This window comes from Trifolium pratense, linkage group LG1 (assembly GCF_020283565.1).
Source record: "Trifolium pratense cultivar HEN17-A07 linkage group LG1, ARS_RC_1.1, whole genome shotgun sequence".
In the NCBI taxonomy this organism is placed as follows: domain Eukaryota; kingdom Viridiplantae; phylum Streptophyta; class Magnoliopsida; order Fabales; family Fabaceae; genus Trifolium; species Trifolium pratense.
The window spans coordinates 7,439,573-7,459,095 of NC_060059.1; the positions used below are offsets into that span (position 1 = coordinate 7,439,573).

Sequence of the window (19,523 nt, forward strand, 5' to 3'; positions counted from 1 at the left end):
AATATTTTAGGGTTTTATAGACAAGTTAACCGAGGACTAAATTGACGGATGAAAAATAGATTAGGGACCTTTTATTTATTTTTAATAGTTTAGGGACTAAGTTGGTGAGAGAGTGATAGTTTAGGGACTAAATTGACGGATGAAAAATAGATTAGGGACCTTTTAGTTGTTTTTAATAGTTTAGGGACTAAGTTGGTGAGAGATTGATAGTTTAGGGACTAAATTGACGGATGGAAAATAGATTAGGGATCTTTTTGTTATTTTTAATAGTTTATGGACTAAGTTGGTGAGAAAGTGATAGTTTAGGGACTAAATTCACTGATTACTCATTTACATTGATTCATGAAAGAATCCGAAAACATTATTACTTACGTAACTCCATCAAAACAAAACACATCATCAACAATCAATTACAAACAAAACATAAGGATCGTGATTAATTGTGTTGTTTTGTTTAGGTGCGTGTCGCGTGCCACTGCTACTGCAATCTTCAAACTCAATTCCTCAATTTCCATTTCCCCCAAACACACTCCATCTTCTCTAATCACACCTCCATTCACGGTTAGCTTCATTCTCTCTTTCAATTTTCTTGCCACATTCTCAATCCATCATAATGTTCTTAATTTTCCTTTCCTTGTTTGAGAGTTGTTTTTTTATTCAATCATTTGTTTCCCATTTGAATGAGAGAGAGAGAGAAAAAAAAATTGAATCTTGCCTAATTTTCTAGCTTACCCTTGTTTGATCTCACTTTTTTAATGTTTAATGCTTTTTTTTCTAATGCCACCCTTTTGGATCTGAGACACCCCTTTTTGGATCTGTTTATGATGGATTTGAAAAACAATGGTAGGATTATTTGTTTTCATATAGTGAAGAAATGTTTTGCATTTTGAAATCTTTTTGGAGTTTAATTTATATGAATTGAATTGAATTGGTTTAGGATGCTGATGTGATGTGACATTCTTGTGAATTTACTATTAAGGACAAGTATCAACCACCAAATCCAAATTATTATTGATCCTTTTGTACTAATCCAAAAAATAAAAATTGTGTTTTAATTTAGATGGCTGTTACTGTGTATGATCTGAATAGAATTGAGCTTCTGTGTTTATTTTTTATGCAAGATCTATTTTGTTCACATTGATGATTCACTTTCACCACTCTTCAATTGAGTCTATTGTAATTCGAGTCGCCAACGGAAACGAGTTTTGTTCATGATGTTTTTTGTCTTACATGTCATTGTGTCATGTCAAGTCTTTTATTTTAAGTAGATATGTTCCTACATGAGAGAATATCAGAATCAGAGTGTGATTTTAGCTTAAGGTCCTGAATGAGGACGGCGTGAGTTATTTCGGACCATGAATTAATGATATTTATAGAAATATTCCCTGTTCAAAAATGAAATTTCATGACCTTCCATTTTGCCAGGCTTCTTTGTTTGTTTAAATGTGTTGACTCCTGCATTATTTGAACGTGGACGGAATGTTATGGAAGCAAGTTGAAAGAGAACAGCGTTAAGTTGTGAAGGATTAAAAAGAACATGGCTCCTTCTAGCAAGGCTGAGAAGAAGGCAGCCGTAGATGCTGCTGCATGGATGTTCAATGTTGTCACTTCTGTTGGAATTATCATCGTAAACAAAGCTTTGATGGGCGGCTATGGCTTCAGTTTTGGTAAATTCCGTTCCCAATTTCTTAATGATATTTCTGTTTCTGATCTACTTTGTCTTGTCCCAGTTGATTAATATATCGTAAAACTTCAATATTAATTTTGTATCGTCTTTGAAGTATGATTTGCCTTTATTGCCTGCAGCTACAACGTTAACGGGTCTTCATTTTGTTACTACAACTATCATGACGGTCGTACTACGGATGCTGGGATATGTCCAGCCTTCTCATCTTCCCTTGTCCGAACTTCTAAAATTTGTTTTCTTTGCTAACTTCTCCATTGTTGGAATGAATGTCAGTCTAATGTGGAATTCAGTTGGATTCTATCAAGTGAGTTGTGCTGAATTTTTTGCTATTGGTCCATTAGTGCCTTCCGAATGTTTTTCTTTTTGACTAATAATAGTGCCTTCTGAAGTTAAATTTGTTTATTTATTGACCATCGGCAGATTGCCAAATTGAGTATGATACCTGTATCCTGCTTGTTGGAAGTTTGTTTGGACAAGATTCGCTATTCAAGAGACACAAAACTGAGCATAGGTGTTGTTCTTTTGGGTGTTGGTGTTTGCACTGTTACTGATGTGAGTGTAAACATGAAAGGTTTTGTTGCTGCCTTTATAGCAGTGTGGAGCACATCTCTGCAGCAATATGTAAGTCTGAATTTCCACTTCAGTTAATGTAGATTATCGTATTTGTTTCTTATAATTTGGGTTTGAGGCATAACTTAACACCACAAAACCAACTTGTAAGGCGAGGAGTGCTAAACACGTATAAGCACTAGGTGCTACCTAAGTCATATCTCTAACTGATGTGAGACTCTCAACATACTTCTCTCACGCTTAAGACTGGACAATCGAAGTGTAGAATAATGTGAGTGGAATGACAAGGATCTCAAGACACCTGTGCACGCCTAGACTAGACATTTGGATTGTGGACAAATGTAGGTGAAATAATAGAGTTCTTGACCCAATAAGAGGTTTATGATAGATTATGATACAATCTTAGATTTTGGGCGTAGGGACTAACTCAATCTCATCAACGGGATAGTAAGTTGAGTACTATCCAAACCTTATTTATAAGCACTACCTAGGTCGTATCTCTAGTCGGTGTGAGACTATTAACACCCCATCTCACACTTAGGAGTAGAAATATGAGCCGTGTACTAATGTGGGTGGAATAATAGGGATCTCAATCAAGCTTATACGACATATTTGAGTCATAAATTGATCCATGCTAAACACTTACATGGCTACATGCACAACATAGCCAGGAGAGACGCGGAATCAACAAACATATGCATCACCAATATATCTTTAATGTGCTCAAACTAAACAGTGTTCGCATTTCAGCATGCTATCAACACTATTTTGTCCGATTCAATGCTAATGGGTTTTCAAATCTTGTATGTGCAGTATGTTCATTACCTTCAACGGAAGTATTCACTAAGTTCTTTCAACCTTTTGGGACACACAGCACCCGCACAGGCTGGATCACTACTGTTATTGGGCCCTTTTCTAGACTATTGGTTGACAAACAACAGAGTTGACCAATATGCTTATGATGTACCCTCTTCGGTAAGTTCCGATTAACAGAAAGAATAAAATGCTATCGAATTAAACAAATAGATCCTAGATATTAAACAAATAGATCCTAGATATTTTATTTCTGTGAAAATGAGTTCACGCCATTGTAGATTTGCATGACTGTGGATATTATACTGGATGATTTGATGTGTTATATTGATATCGATTTTACCTTTCGATGTGTCTAGATAATTGCGTATAAGATATGTATTCTTGTCTGCATTTACAGACATATTCTGTTACTAATATATATGTGTTACATCATTGACTTTCACTAAGCAATTTGTGTTGCCTTTTGCAGATGTTCATACTCTTGTCATGCACAATTGCAGTTGGGACGAACCTTAGCCAATTTATCTGCATCGGCAGATTTACCGCTGTATCTTTCCAAGTACTTGGACATATGAAGACAATACTTGTTTTAATAATGGGATTCTTTTTCTTTGGGAGAGAAGGTCTCAATCTTCATGTGATTATAGGGATGATAATAGCTGTGGTTGGAATGATGTGGTACGGCAGTGCATCGTCAAAGCCTGGCGGAAAGGAGCGTTGGAGTCACTCTCTCCCGACCAACAAAACCGAAAGCCGGTGATGATAATTCAACAGCATTTACTCAATATGAAGGTTTTATTTGCAAAAGTTGGGCAAACCAAGATAGTTGATTGATTCTAGGAAAGTATATTAAATTATTTGAAATTAAACCTTATTGGTTCTAATTATTTTAACCTCATTTGTAATTCTTTAAATTTGATTTCTTGTTTTTGGATACTAGTTGGTATCTCCTTATAGGTATTTCCCCTGGAAAATTTTCATCTTTTCCATGATCAGAATGAATTTATTTTTAGACTCTTAGTGTGATTTGTGCTTTTGATGTTTTGCATTTAATAATAAAAATATGTGGCAAATTTTCATTTTTTTTATTCATTAGATAACTAATTTATCTAGTTTATATTATAGATCTCATACATCATCAGTTATTTAGTGAACTATCTTGTAGTTCGCTGTTAACACATCAAACATCTCCCAAACCAGAAATCTAAAGATTAAAAATGAACTTTTGAATAATAACATAGTACATTAAGATAACATTTAACATAAACAAATGAGACTATGGGTCTGTTTGGTAAAAATAAGCTATAAGCTAGCTGATAGCTGATAAGCTAGCTGATAGCTGAAAAGCTAGCTTATAGCTGATAGCTGAAAAACTAGCTTATTGAAATTAATGTGTTTGGTAAAATTAGCTTTTAAAGTGGTTATTAAATATAAAATTACATAATTGATAGTGGGTAGTTTATTTTTTAGAGTGGGTAGTTATTAAATTAAAGGGTAAAAATGGAATAAAGTGTAAAAAGCTATAAGCTATAAGCTCAAATGCTACTTGAAATAGCATCTGAAAAAAAGCTATAAGCTAGTACAAAAAGCTTGTTACCAAACACCTCTAATTTTTTGAAACAAGCTTATAAGCTCATATAATAAGCTATAAGCTAGCTTATTTGTGTTACCAAACAGAGCCTATATGGATCAAATAAATTAACTACTTCATTTTCATTGTTCTCGTGTTCAACCATGCGCGTTGCGATTTTGTCAAAGGTTTTCAGACGGATTAATCTTGAATAGATCTCACCAACGTCACCTCTAACTCGATCGGTCTCTTTATACTATACTGAATGAAAATAGAGAACATGATTCCCACATCACCGTCATTTAGCAACCAACGGACGACGATTATTTAAAAACACTATTTTTTTTATAGTAAACACCACACTACTAATGACCCCAATAGTTGAGTCAATTACTTAATTAACATCCCATACTATCAATTATGATAACTTGTGCATTGAACAAACACAATTTTTAGAACCAACATCATTTGCGATGCAATGTGGTCTCTCTTTGGACCGTATTTGAATAAATTCACGAACAAAGGTATCCAACATTTCAAAAGTAATGTGTTGTAATGCTATCAGATGTGCAATATTTCCGGATGTTTTCTCTTTAGGTTCCTCATGGTTCTTTTTTCCCCTTAGAATTTACTTTTTTGCCATTCAATAAAAATTTCGGTTGCTACGAACCGAATTTTTTTTGCCTTGAAAAAAAAAAATCGGTTTCTGTTAACCGAATTTTTTCTGAATTTGAACTAGAAAAAACTTCGGTTTCTGCGAACCGAAATTTTTAGCAAGGGCAAAATTGGAATATTTGGGGTATAAAAGATACATGAGAGGCCCGGAGAGAAATCATCATATTTCCATTGCATGCCAAATTCCACCTACGGGTAAATTGATCATCTTGGGGCCTCTCAAAAACAACTATGTTGCTAAACTCATTTAACATTGCACCAATTCCAACATCTTGTAGTTGATTTAATAAGTAACGTGATTTCATTATGCAATCATTCACTTCATTCTCAAGTCCTATTGTACCCCTTTTTTTTGAGAGCATACCAAATGAAGATTGGAGCATGCCCACTTCGACTACCTGTGATTGTTGTATCCCTTGAAGCAATGACCTCAACATTATTTGATAGTGCATTTATGTATTTCAAACGAGTTATCACAACACCACAAGGAATTGGACATCCCAAGAACTTATGACCCGATAGGTTTCTTGAAGCTGATCTTTAGAGCCTATCAATTCACCAAAACAATATTATTAAGAGTTTAACGGACAACCAATAAGAATCGTTCAATCTTTCATTTCATAACAAGAAAGAAACTTGAGTGAAGTGGTGAAAAATATGATTGTGATTGATTGATAGTATAAAATTATTTTATATTGTCGGTGCATATTCATTTTTCTATATTATTAATTATAGATGAACCGTGATTAAAAAAAAACTAATGTTTACATGATAAATAACTTTAGAAAAAAATTAATAGTTTTTGCAAACCAATCAAGCACACTAACTTCAAATGTTGTTGAATTTAGAGAGAAACTACTTCCAACAAATGGATCACCCGCATTGTTCAAGTGATAATGAAGCAATGGTGATAATTTGTCATAGTTGAAGTCTTGATTAGTGGGGTAACCTTCAATATAATTATGTTAAAGTTAATTATAGTTGTATTATTATATAACAAATTCTCTAATGCATGCTTTTCAATACACTAAATTGTGTTAAAACTTAAAAGTGTTACCTATCATTTTATATAGAAATTATTAATAACTAAATTAAACTACGATAAATTGAACTGACATCTGAACCAGATGAGACGGTCAAGTGGTGGTGAAAAAGAAAAAAAAAACTAATGTAAACTCTCCCTTACCTAAATTACGCATGTTGTAATTGTTTATAGTTTTCACTTTTCACATATCGACTAATAATTGCATCCAAATTTGCATGTGTTTCACAAATGCATCCATTGATAGCAAGGTTTGTAAGACTATAAATGTTTTCTTCATGAATATTTTCTTGCCTCTCGTGATCATCTTTTGAGAGTTCAGCATTTTTAACGTTAACCTTCAACAACTTTGCATCAGGAATTAATGCCATTGAAAAGTTGCTCGCAAGATTATTAATTATGTTTTCTCTTTGACTTTCCCTTAATATGCTTATAATTAATATTCATGATGAATGTGTATTTCTTGTTATGTATATATAGCAAAAAAAATTGAACTATAGTTAATTACTTAATGGTATATTTATTTGAATAAATTATGTCCACAATTAATTTTGTGGTATAGGTTGTATTTTCGTATCACACATTAAAAAGGGTATTGATTATAATTTATAATGTGTTACTATATATATCTTACATTTGTTTGGTAAATGTCTCAAAGTTACTTACTAATTAACATTGTTTCTTATGGTTTTCTAATACAATTATGAAAACAACAACACAATATATACAAAGCACCAGGGACAAAAAAGTGGGGGAGATAGTGTGGAAAGCTAAGCATTCTATTATTGTAGGAATTAGATCAATCCAAAGGTAAACAAATGTGGCTAGATTGGACCAATCTTTTTATTGGTCCATTTTATCCAAAGGTAAAAATGCAAATTTTTTCAACACTTCAGTGAACAAGAATATCCCCAGGACATGAAAATGCTATACAAAACCAAACCCAACATGCAACAACTCAAAATGTACTGCATTTTGACAACTTTTTATTATTACTTGCTTTTATATTGTTATGATTATCTTTTTGCAAGAAAAGAAATTTACTTGTGTTTATTTGAGTAGTAGCATCTTCATGTTATGAACCAACGAGAATAAATAAATGCCAAAATCATTCAACAAATAATAAACTTTAAACACAAAAACCAAACAAAACTCAAATTGTCATGATCATTTAACCATACAAAGTCGGTATAGAAAACAAGTCTATTGTGCTCCAAATCAAAATCATCTAATCTCCATGCCAAAATATAACAGTTTAACGCTTCTTTGAGACACCAACAGTCTTTCCCCTGCGGCCAGTAGTCTTGGTATGCTGACCACGAACACGAAGGCCCCAGTAGTGCCTCAAACCACGATGGTTTCTGCATAAAAGAAAAGGTGTTAGTCTTCAAGTGTAAATTTACCAGCAAAGACCAAATTTATCCCACATATACCATTCGTATACTACCGACAACAAAATTTGACTAGTAAAAGTGCAATGGTTTATTTGAGCTTATTGACTGCCATAAAAACTTGTATGTTTATAGAAACAGCTAATAGATTATACAAAGCGCAATTTATTTTCAGCATATTTGAATATGCTCTCGAGAATCTCATATACAAACCGCTTTCATTATAGAAATAGCTAATATATGAGCATTTATATGATAAGCGCTTATTTAAGTGCTTAACTAAAGTTTATCCAAACAGAAACTAAAACTATACTGTTTGTGTTACATCATATCATGATAAATGTGTCCCTATATCAACATGGATATCAAACAAAGTGCAAAATGCTTGGAAATGCCAATATATTTCAATACAAAAACTTGAATCTTGAGATTATCTAGGCACCAGAAAACAACAAGTCATTGGATAAAGAACCAGCAAACAAATTTATGGCCTAATTTTAATTGCTTACATTTTAGCTTATAAGAACCATTTGGCCATACAAGTACATACGTGCATGTAGAAAAATTGAATAAGGAACTAGCTTCTATCATTGTACTAATTGCTATGTCAACATTAATATTCCTAATCTTCCTTATAGTTCTAGTTCTAGACAACACAGGAAAACAAACAATCACAGCAAAAACCAACGAAATAAACATGAATCATCATCGAATCTAATTTGAACATATACCTGATTTTCTTGAGTCTCTCCAAATCATCCCTCAACTTCATGTCAAGAGCATTAGACACAACTTGAGAGAACTTTCCATCCTTGTAATCCTTCTTCCTATTCAAAAACCAATCAGGAATCTTGAATTGACGAGGATTCGCAACCACGGTCATCAAATTATCCAACTCTGCAGCACTCAATTCACCAGCCCTAAATATAAAAACAACAAAAAACCCATTTCAACAACATAAAAAAAAAAAAAAAGATTTTTCAATATGCAATCTACAAAACTCAACTACAGATCCTGACCCAATAATTTCAACAATAAAAAAAAGTGATTTTTAAAAGTGGAATCGATTAAACCCAAACTACAAACCTCTTGTTCATGTCCACATCAGCTTTCTTACAACAGATGTTAGAAAATCTCCTTCCAATACCCTTGATTGAGGTCATTGCGAACATGATCTTCTGCTTTCCATCAACGTTAGTGTTCAACACACGCAGAATGTGCTGAAATTCTTCATTCGCCACCAAAGACTATCACAAATCACAAAAATTGTATAATCAGTGGTTAAACAGAAAATTTGTGCATAGAGAGATTGAATCGAGAAGGGAAGCGTACCATTTTAGCCTCTCCGATGAAGGTTTCCGATGAACGGTGAAGACTGACGCCAAGGGTGTGTGTCACTGCGGCCAAATGAAGATGCGAACGATGAAGAATTAGGGTTTTGCTGAGAATAGATCTTTTATATTATGCTAAATAGTATATTGACGGTTTCACCCTCGATAGTTTTTTTTTTTGGTAATAATTGAAGAGTTTGTTTTGGACTAAGCCTGAATCTGGTGATGATATGAAAAAACAATTTTCGCACCCTTATATATAAGTATATAACCCTCCTTAACATCTACAAACCATCCAATATTCTCATTTTAACACTTTTATTTAAATTTTCACACTATTTTTTTACCCTTCATTTCAAATTTTTCGGAAGAGATTATTTACCTCTCCACTTCGAGTTTTCTGGTACGTAAAATGATTTTAAGAAATGCTTTTTCAAAAATAGCAAAGATAAAAAAAATTGGAAATATAAAAAAGAATAACATTTTTATCATACATACAATTTATAACATCATTTTATTTTATACTAAATGGGGCGAGTAGCTCAACTGATTTGAACTAAAAGTGAAAATAGTTAAAGAGGAAAGATTCAGGGTTCAAGTTCTTACATGACTATGAAAGGTAAACCGTAAGTTCACCGATTAATCTCATTCAAATTTTAATTTAGTTTGATTAAATCATGGTTAGACCAATTGAACCATAGCTATGAAAGGTTATGACATAATACATTTTTTATGATATTTTTTATTTTATAGGTTCTCTCCAGCGGAAGTACTGTAATCATCCTACTCGAGAGACATTTTTGGCATCAAATATGATCACTTCTTCCAGCTGAAACTGGTTCGCCACATTGTGAAAGAATGATCCATTCTAGTAGACCAAACACCCATGTAACCATCAGTTTGTAAATTCTAATATGACAATATGTGCTAAAAACACAGGGCATGTGCTGATAAATTCCTTGTTCGTTTATGGTTATATGACACACCAATTTGAATCACCAAAAGCCAACTCGTAAATCCGATGTTTTGTTATCAAACCGTTTAATTATTGGTTCCTTAACATGATAATGTGTATGCCAAGTGCTGCTGCTTACGGCAAAATAGGAAACAAGAGAATTGATCATAAGATGATACAATTTCACAGCAACAAAAAGAATGCATATCACAAAACTAAAAAATATACAAAGTCAATGCCGCTGAGCATACACCGATACACGGGTACAACAATTAGATTTGAATTTCATGACAAACAAAATCAACATATATGTATTACACAAAAATGAGACGAGGATAATAAAAAAAGACCTGGTTACATCTTGTCTTACATCTGTACATGTCTGTTATATTAAGAGCACAGTCATGCAAGTTCATGGTGAACATTTGCTCAGTGTCTACGTAGAGCACATATACATAATACAAAATGAGCTTTCTACAAATAAACTGGAATCATGACTGCGGCTTTTTAATAGGACTAACAGGTTGATGATGTTTGCATATATGCAAACGTGGTTAGTTCCAAAATCATATAAATATTTGTCTCTGTAATAAGTCTAGTGAAAAATGGTCACAGACTAAAGATGGTTTCATTTCCATTTCATATGGAAATGGCACAGCCTAATTCTTTGGCAGCAGTGTCAAGAAACTTAATAGGCAATCCGGCAGAAATTCTGCTGTGAGCTTCCCATGTTATGCATTTTTCTATGTCAGCTTGCCAATCAACAACATCCAACTTGCAGTTTTGATAAGAGGGATTGTGGTTGCTGTTTATTCGCAGTGGTTTAGGACTACACCTTATTGAACCTGTATGCAAAATGTCACGAAGAACTGAGACGCTCAGAGCACGGACATGTGCACTTGGATGACAAAGGCACCTAATGGTAGCTGCTAGACGACACTGCAAGTGGAATATTCACAACACAATCTTATCAGTCAATGATTTTGCAGAACTAAAGTATTTTGTAATCTAGAATCAAATACACCAAAGTGTAGAATTGTGGAATAATTTCTGAATATTATTTTAAAAGTAATTTGAGTACAATCACTAACGTGTTTCCAACTAGGTGTGAGATTGGTTAAAAGGATCCAAGTCCAACAGCACAATAATGTCCAATCACAAGCCATTTTTAATGATAGACCAGATATGCAATATATGCCTAACATATTTCATTCACCATATCTCATCTAAATTAATCGTTTTCAATAAGGGAAGTTTGTTTACCTTCAAAAGGTTTGAAAGGCCGTCTGCCACAGCCATTCCTGGTTCTCCAAACTCAAGCACCGGTTGAATTGCTCTAGCTGTTGCTTCCAATAGCTGGCCATTAACATAGAAATATGAATATTAGCAAAGCTTCGGTATAGAACCGAGTATATGAAATCTCAATTTCAATTCCAATTCCATTAGATGGTGATCATCAAAACTCTATTTTATTAACAGTTTATATTAGAGACTTGAAGAGTGCCAGATATAACTTCTTAAAATAAAAATAATTTAGATTTTTGAATTGAAAAGCTACAAAAGGATGTATTAGTGTAATTCAATAGTTGATCAGTACTAGTACACCCCCAATACTTGGTTGGAAGAACTTATTCAATTCTTTTATGATTCCAATAAATAGTCTGCTATACATCATGAAATTGTATTTGACCTTTTAGCTCATTAATTTCATTTTGAGACTCTGTAAGGAGTAACAATGACTTATGAGAGGGATGTGTGCGTAAGAAAGAACCATGGAAAACATTTCAGAAAATATTGTATGATATGCTTGTCTGAGTTGGGGAAAATGTGATGCAGTTAATGTAAACAAGTTTAAGGAGTTAACTGAGGATTATACGACAATAAATGCTATGGCAACGCTAATATGCAAAGTGTGGGAGTGAGAAGTGAGGCAGATTTTGGGTCAATGATGAATAGAACTTGAAGAGTTAGAGAGAATCTACTGTTGTAACATTCTACCTCTAGCTGTGGTAAAGTGCAAGCTTCTCCATCAACAAGCATCCCATCTGTGGCTCGTAGTAGTAAATCTGATGCACTTGCCAAAATTACCAATGACTCTGAACTATCATGGTTCCTCATAAGTTCCACTATCAATTTAACGATCCGCTGATTGATTCTCCACATCTTCTGACCTAGATCATCATCCTTGGCTATCCAAGGCTGCAATTCCTTCTCCGCCTGACAAGAAACAAAGCCACGAAAGTGACGAAAGGAGTGAATGTTTGAAATGATAATAAAATAAAATATATACAACTGTGAAACTCTGGTTAGATGAGATACTAGCATCAGCTATTTAAAATTTGTAGACATTAAAAGCCAATTTTGCCAGGTATTACAAATGGTATTTTTTGGATAGAAAAATGGTAATATTTTTTGCTAAACAAAAAAGATGCACAGGCAGTGGCTAAAGTAATTTATGCAATAATTCATGACAAGACAAAGATTTTGGACCTGAAGAACAACAGCTGTAGCTGCTTTTGCTGGTGCGGCTGATACAACATTGCATAATGCATCAACAACCTACATAACATTAAATCACAATTGTCAGTAATGAACCTTTTTCGAGGAAATAAAACATAAAACATGTATTTGGATCATCAACATCACATCGATACATATATAGAAAGTTGTTGCAGTATAAGTTTTGTATTTGTACCTGTCTCCAGCCCTGTTGGGCAGAAGTGCTTTCAGAACATGGTTGAGTTTCAGGTGATGCAATCAACTTGTGCCATAGTAGGGAAACTACAGAGAAACATAGCTCCTGTTTCTCAGACAACATGGATATCAGAAAAATTTGTGTATTGCAATTCAACCCTATATGCCTGTCCATTGTGAGAAAATTGGCAAGATCAGAAGCCTCCAATGAGAAACCGGTGACACCTTTACCCAAGTTATACCCTGATGCTTCTTCATTTGAACATGGAGTTCTTCCAGATTTATGGCTATGTTTTGATGGTGTTGAATCTGCTGAAAGTACAATAGATGTCTGCCCAGAGTCAGAGCGGCTACCGTTTTCACTCCGATTCTTTCTTTTACCATCATTACAAACAAGGGAGTCCTTGTAAATCGGTGAATGAATTAAAGTTGCTTCTAATGGCTCTGCCTTATTCACTATTGAAGCAACAACTTTACTGTGGATATCTATGAGATTATACAATGATGATGCCCTTGAGTGGATTTCTTTGTTCCATTTGCAACGTATCAGAACAGACAAAGCATGCATGCAAGCTTTTGACCGTCTAAATAGTTCAGAAACATGTGCAGCCACCATAGCTGCTGCCACTATCTCGTTTGAGCTGTAACTCCAAGGGGTTCCAACAGAAGACGGCTTTAATGAAAATAATGCCTCTAAAATTGCTAGAATTCTGTGAGTATGGCGAACAGCTGATTCTAGACCACTCTGCAAATCTTGGGATGATCCATGTAGTGTAATAGGCTTGGCTATATCTTGCACATTATTGGAAATTGAATGGTTATTTCCCCGCGAAATCAAAGGAAACAGCTGAAGCTCACAGGCAAGAGCACAAACTGCAGCCATAACATAAGAATCAAAAGCTGCTACAGGACCTTGCTTCTGCACTTTCCTATTTTTTCTTTCTTTCCGGATTTCAGATATTGCTTGTATGTCCTCAATGATTTCCTCAACTGAATGATTATCTTCACCTTTAGGCTTCTTGCTTCCACTGAATTGGGCTTCGTGACTGACACAGACGGTTAAGACAACAAAAAGTAGGCGGGAAGAAAGCTCTACAGATGCACATGATTCTAAGAAAAGTGAATGAACCATGGTACGGAGTTCTGCCACAGCAAGGTTTTTAGAGGCTGAGCCAATGCCAAAGAGGTAATTTGCTTTTCTGTTTTGTTCTCTGCTGGGCTCATGTGGAAATGTTCTCTGAAGAATAGCTTCCACTGTAGCAGCAAATATTTTCATGAGACATGCTTCTGATGGGCTTCCACGAGGAAGATATTCCAGGACCTTAAGTAGAGGTATGTACAAATTCCATGATAGTATGGGAGGTTGTAGTGGGGCTGCAACTATGATCTCCGGAAGATCAACGGCTGAGGAACTTGCAGGAATCAGGCCATAAGCAGCTTCCCAAATGGTGCATATTCTCCATTCAACTTCTGGACCATGAGCGCACAGCATTGATGCAATGCCTTGGGCAGTAGCGTCAATAGAGGCTTCAGCAGCAGGAACTTCTATCTGATCAACAACAAATATATTAGATCTTCAATATACAAAAATAATCTATCTACCATACTTCATAAAATAAGAATGAAATGAGAAATGGAGAATGAATATGAACACTACCTGCTTGCTGTAGGATGAAATATAACCACCCAAAGGTTCATGCTGAACTTCAACTCCATCAACTTGTCTAAGAGGAGGAAAAAGTAATGCTGGTTGTGAAAGTATACGGAAAAGCAAAGCAGCTGCAGCATCAGCAGCTATGCCAGCTCTCATGGACATTGCAGTCCCTATTGCACGCAAGAAATGCAAATGCATCCAATTCCTAGGAAGCTGAATTAACATAGGAAACAAAAAGTTAGATAGTCAATTGATAGGTTAGTTAAGAGGGTAGTTAAGAGACTTGGAAGGGATAATTGCTAAGATACTAATATTAATATTCCCTGTAATATCTACTAATTGAAACACAAGAAGAATAAACAATCAAGGAAATTCAGGAACACTAGCAGATTCACCTGCTACTAGTAGGTAATATAAAAAGTGAGACAAAATTTGAATATACCAAACACTAGACCCAAAAAACTGAACCAATTTACAACCACTACATTATCTTTTGAATGACCGACCAATTTAGTTTTATACCTTCAATTCAAAACTTATTAATGAAACCCCATAATAATAAAATGTTGTTTGTACCATTAATGCCAACATCACAGCTATCCTCTGTCTTTGAAGATTATACTTACCCTTATGCCAGAAGCATATTCTTCAGCAGCTCGAAGAAGCTCCACAAGTTGCACTGCAGCATCAAGTGCATCTGGAGCCCACGATGGGGGTGCTTCTAGAAGTCCAAGAAGAAGTCTTTGTGTAGCACTTGGAGTAGCAATTGCATAATATCTGCAGAATTTGGGGGTATACACATTTTATCAAGCAGATGAACAATATGAACAACTAAATAACAAGAAAGGTGTTGATGTGAAAATAACCTATGAAATAAGCGTGCATATGGCTCTAGAGCTGGTAATCCAGCAACAAGATGTTCATCCAGAGCTGTTGTTGGAGGAGGAAGCAAAAGTGCAGGAACAGCTGCTGCTGTTAAAATAGCAGTTTCATTGCGAGCAACTTCATCATCACAAACACTTAATATAACACCAGCACCATTGGCAACAGCCCATCTTGGAGTAGAAGGTACAAGTTGAGGATGCTTCCCAGAACCACGGGAAGAAGCTAAGAAAAAGCAAAGTCGCAACAAAAACATAAAAATCAGTAGGAAAGTAGCAAATGATAATCTTGATTTTACTAGAAAAAAAATGGATGAGCTGATAAATATAAAATGGATGAGGTAATGATTGAGGAGAGGCATGAAAAATAAATAAAAAAATAGTGTACCAATTGATGGAGGCTTGAGTTCTCCTGCAGCATATTTGCCCATAACACCACTGCACCTGTTAATGCATGACAATATTCATTGACATCAGCATAAATATTCACAAAACCCGAAAGCAGCATAAATATGCATGGCATTATATTGTGATAAATAAAATAGAAGCAAATAAACTAAGCTGTTTTATCATTGATTTCTGAAATGTACGAACAGTAAAATCTACATGAGTTTGAGGTAAAAAATTAAACTGAACCAAAATTGACCATGTAACCCTAAAACTTGCAGGCAGAGCTAAACATATAGAAATATCTGCATAACTCATCAGGTTATATTACTAAAAAATACTTACCACCGGAAATAGTCACTTCTAATTCCTACAGGCGCAGCTAACAATATATCGGTAATCCAGGGGGACAAGGGCCTAATAGGTTTTTTCTCTTGTTGTGCCAAAGCATTATTGACAGCTTTCCCATTAAGAGGCTCACTAGTTGTTGCGTGGCTGCCACTACTGCTTCTTTCTGTTTCACTGGATTGTCTTTCCATTTTGTAAATGGGGCGATTGTAATGAGTTAAAATACGCAAAATTTCACCACATGCCAGAGCCCATTGTTCTGAATATTCATTCTGCAAAACCACGAAAAGAAGAAATGAAATTATAGAGAGCGTCTTTGTAGATGCTGAAGCTGAATAAATGCTATACATAATCAGATAATAAACTGAGACACAGAAAGCAACATTATATTTCACAAAGAAATGGACTTTTTTCCTATGAAATTGAATTATATACAAAGTATATAAGAAAACCGAGTGAGGATTATATTTGTACCTCATCTTTTGGGCAGACTAAAGATATCAAAGAAGCAAATGGAGGACTAGTTTTATCATAGACTAGTGTACCATCGATAATACACGAAATAATTGGAAGTACAACTGCATGCCCATGCTCTGGATGATGAAGGACAAATGTTGCTGGATTTTCATGTAAATACATAGAGAAGTTAGTACACATAAAGTAGAAATAGTAATATTCTTGTTAACTTAATCATGATTTAAACTAACATGGGATAAAGCATAAATACCCAAAACATCATCAAAGAGAAGAATTTCCTTCGACGGGTAACGGTTGCGGATCAACTGTCAAAGTAATACAGAATAGTTAGTGGCATTCTATAAAAACTCTTGGATATCTCATGTTTATCACACAAAAAAATAAAAATTGAATCCATGAAAATAGTTTCTGTGTATTTTTATTTGCGGTTCACAAGCTTTATCAATAAATAGAAGTGTACCTCAGCAATATCGTCGGCAAATTGCTCTGATGTAAATTGTATCAAGTACTCAACATATGCAGCAATTTGATCCTACAGAAAAGCAAAAACAATGTCATACAAACCAACAAAATGGAATTACAATGAGCTTCTAATATAGCAGAAGCCATAAATTGCTTTCATATGGAATAAGAAACAATTATTTTCAGCATTGAAAATGACCAAAACACTGCTCCTCTCTACCTAGAACGATACAGACTAAAGAATGGTCCTGCTTTTCACATGCAATACAAATAAATTACATCATTTTAGAGAAAATACTGAAAACGGCCCACATATTATGAATACATGGGAAACTTGTGTGAAGCCATATTGAGAAAAGATTGTAGCTCAATCAGAATTAGCTCTAGCTTGTGGAAACTTCTAAGCTGAGATAAGTCCTTATAAGTTTATGACTGCTAATGGAGAAGTTATATGAGGGAGCTTTTGAAAAGATTAAGGTGCAAAAGTTAATTTCAATCTTTTCTTAATCAATGTTTGCTAAGTTTGTAACCAGATTGGCCCCACAAATTCATTGCTTAGATCACCCCATTTTTTGGACTTTGTTTTACTTGAAAGTTTGCCATTTGCCATAAGTCTATAACTAGTAAAACTACAAGGCAAACCATTCCTTCCGTCAATAGATCTCAGTCGTTCGATGAATATCAGACAGTTCTTATGCTGTGTTTGTATTTTAAATTCAATTTGGTAAAGTCAAAATATGAATTGTCCGATCTTCATCCAACAACCAAGATTTGATGATTGTGGCATATGTGTGGATTTTCAACTGCAGAAAATCTAAAATATCACATCGCCGTGTATGATTTGTGTTTGTGTGACCATATATGCATATGTGTCTTTAACACCATCACAGAAAAATATCTGCTACTCCTCTCAAAAAATACCCATATAAAATTTTCAATTTCCTAAAAGTCCTAATACTCTAAAATCTTTTTACCGAAAATTAGATCATTAAACAAAATAGAACGAGTTTAAAGACGATAACTGCAAAAAAGTTTTACACATACATCCAATCATATCTCACCCTGTAGATGTTAGTGAAGATATTTTATGAAGTAACATAACAAAGTGATATTTTATGAAAATATGGATTAGATATTTAGATGCATATGTAAAACATTTTCGAGTCTTTAAACTCAACATAATAATTATAATCATAAGAATAATATTAAGGATTCTTCCATCCCATGTCCTTAAGGCACTATTAAGGAACTAAAACACAAAATATACCTTTTTTTGCTGACCATCTTGTGGGGGAGGCCAGAACAAGGAAGAAAATTGAAGACGATCGATCCACCTTTCACTTGTAGCAGCCATAGTAGAACCCATCAAGTCTTTTTGTTTTGCTTCTGATTATATATGAAAAGCAATTTTATCCCAAATCCATCCAAAACATGCTACCAAACAAGTATTAAAAAACATCGTTAATTCACCGTTTCATTCGCTGTATTACCAAATCCCTCTTAGTATAGTATTCTAATCCATCATCACCAATAATAATTCACAAATTTCAGAAATTTTAGCTATTCATAACTAAATGCATCTCATAGAAAATTGTAGCTATTCACTACAACAACTAAGTTGCTATGTTAAGCTTGAATCCTAAAACATCACACAATTTGTTTTTGTGATTGATTATTTGATTCCTAAAATTATTTTCATTCTTTTAAACCTTGATTTTAAATGATGAATCTGAAACACAGCAAAATGAAATTTACAAAAAAAATTAAAATATTCAAAAGCAAATATGTCAGCTAATAATATTCAGAAATTCAGAAGGTTGTAGAAAATAGCATAATATTAAAAATAAAAAGAAATCCTCAAATAAAATATACCTGGATAGTTGTTGTGTTTAGAGTTAAATTGTGGAGAAAATATGAAATTAGTTGATTTGAGAGGGTTTGAGTTGTATTAAAAAATGAAATTTGAGTTTAGAGAATAATTTAGATGATGAAACTGAAAGAAAGGAAAGAAATGATTTGAGGTGTGGTGGTAAAGTTTATAATAGTTGAAGGAGAATAAGAGAAGAGAAGAGAAGAGAAGAGAAAAAAAATAATAGAGACAAGTGGAGAGAGAGAGAGAGAGAGAGAGAGAGAAGATCTTTAACAGGGCTCTGAGATGAGAAGATCGAGCGCGTACGTACGTGGCTATGATATTTTCCTCTCCTCTCAGACATCCACCTGCCATCTCATCTCATGTCATTACTCTAATATACACATGCATCCATCTATGTATGTATGTACCATCATGGATGCCACACCATCAAAACTAATTAATTCATTCATTAATATTTTCAATAAGTAAATGACTGTTTGATCAGTAAAATATAAGTATTAGATAGGAACACTATGCCACAAATATTTAATGTATTGAATAAAATTTGTGTTGTAAGATGTTTGGTGGATAAAAAGTTATTTTGATATTTTAGACGATTTGTGCAGAGGTCAAAATTTGTCTCGTGGTTTTGTGGGGACAAGAATTTCAATTTGTCATATTCATCGACTCTTTGTTTGCCTGGTATCAGAAACAATTTTTTAAAATTAAAC

General features: G+C 34.1%; 3 protein-coding genes across 7 annotated transcripts; 1 reads left to right on the plus strand and 2 right to left on the minus strand.

The window, feature by feature from the left end:
• The first annotated feature begins 388 nt into the window (after positions 1 to 388).
• Positions 389 to 4,093, plus strand: LOC123903749 (UDP-rhamnose/UDP-galactose transporter 6). Its single transcript, XM_045953347.1, has 6 exons — positions 389 to 561; positions 1,426 to 1,667; positions 1,807 to 1,991; positions 2,108 to 2,308; positions 3,071 to 3,232; positions 3,543 to 4,093. Exons 2-6 carry the CDS (start codon positions 1,538 to 1,540, stop codon positions 3,831 to 3,833), a joined length of 969 nt encoding a protein of 322 aa, XP_045809303.1. The 5' UTR covers positions 389 to 561; positions 1,426 to 1,537; the 3' UTR covers positions 3,834 to 4,093.
• A 3,378-nt stretch (positions 4,094 to 7,471) lies between these two features.
• On the minus strand, positions 7,472 to 9,236 carry LOC123903758 (40S ribosomal protein S18-like). Its single transcript, XM_045953359.1, has 4 exons — positions 9,084 to 9,236; positions 8,838 to 8,998; positions 8,483 to 8,671; positions 7,472 to 7,721 (listed from the first exon to the last, which is right to left on the minus strand). Exons 1-4 carry the CDS (start codon positions 9,084 to 9,086, stop codon positions 7,616 to 7,618), a joined length of 459 nt encoding a protein of 152 aa, XP_045809315.1. The 5' UTR covers positions 9,087 to 9,236; the 3' UTR covers positions 7,472 to 7,615.
• A 982-nt stretch (positions 9,237 to 10,218) lies between these two features.
• LOC123903766 (protein GIGANTEA) lies at positions 10,219 to 19,177 on the minus strand. 5 transcript variants are annotated; one of them, XM_045953371.1, is made up of 16 exons: positions 18,813 to 19,077; positions 18,435 to 18,453; positions 18,208 to 18,381; positions 16,939 to 17,010; positions 16,729 to 16,783; positions 16,476 to 16,618; positions 15,999 to 16,273; positions 15,655 to 15,710; positions 15,252 to 15,492; positions 15,012 to 15,162; positions 14,389 to 14,598; positions 12,733 to 14,280; positions 12,528 to 12,596; positions 12,036 to 12,254; positions 11,301 to 11,393; positions 10,219 to 10,976 (listed from the first exon to the last, which is right to left on the minus strand). In XM_045953371.1, the coding sequence occupies exons 3-16, from the start codon at positions 18,304 to 18,306 to the stop codon at positions 10,677 to 10,679; spliced, it is 3,531 nt and encodes a 1,176-aa protein (XP_045809327.1). In that variant the 5' UTR covers positions 18,307 to 18,381; positions 18,435 to 18,453; positions 18,813 to 19,077; the 3' UTR covers positions 10,219 to 10,676. The 5 variants fall into 5 exon arrangements, with proteins under 5 accessions (XP_045809327.1, XP_045809341.1, XP_045809333.1 ...); XM_045953385.1 differs by lacking the exon at positions 18,435 to 18,453 and having other exon boundaries at positions 18,208 to 18,374; positions 18,813 to 19,177; XM_045953377.1 differs by lacking the exon at positions 18,435 to 18,453 and having other exon boundaries at positions 18,208 to 18,326; positions 18,813 to 19,164.
• Between the last annotated feature and the right edge of the window lie 346 nt (positions 19,178 to 19,523).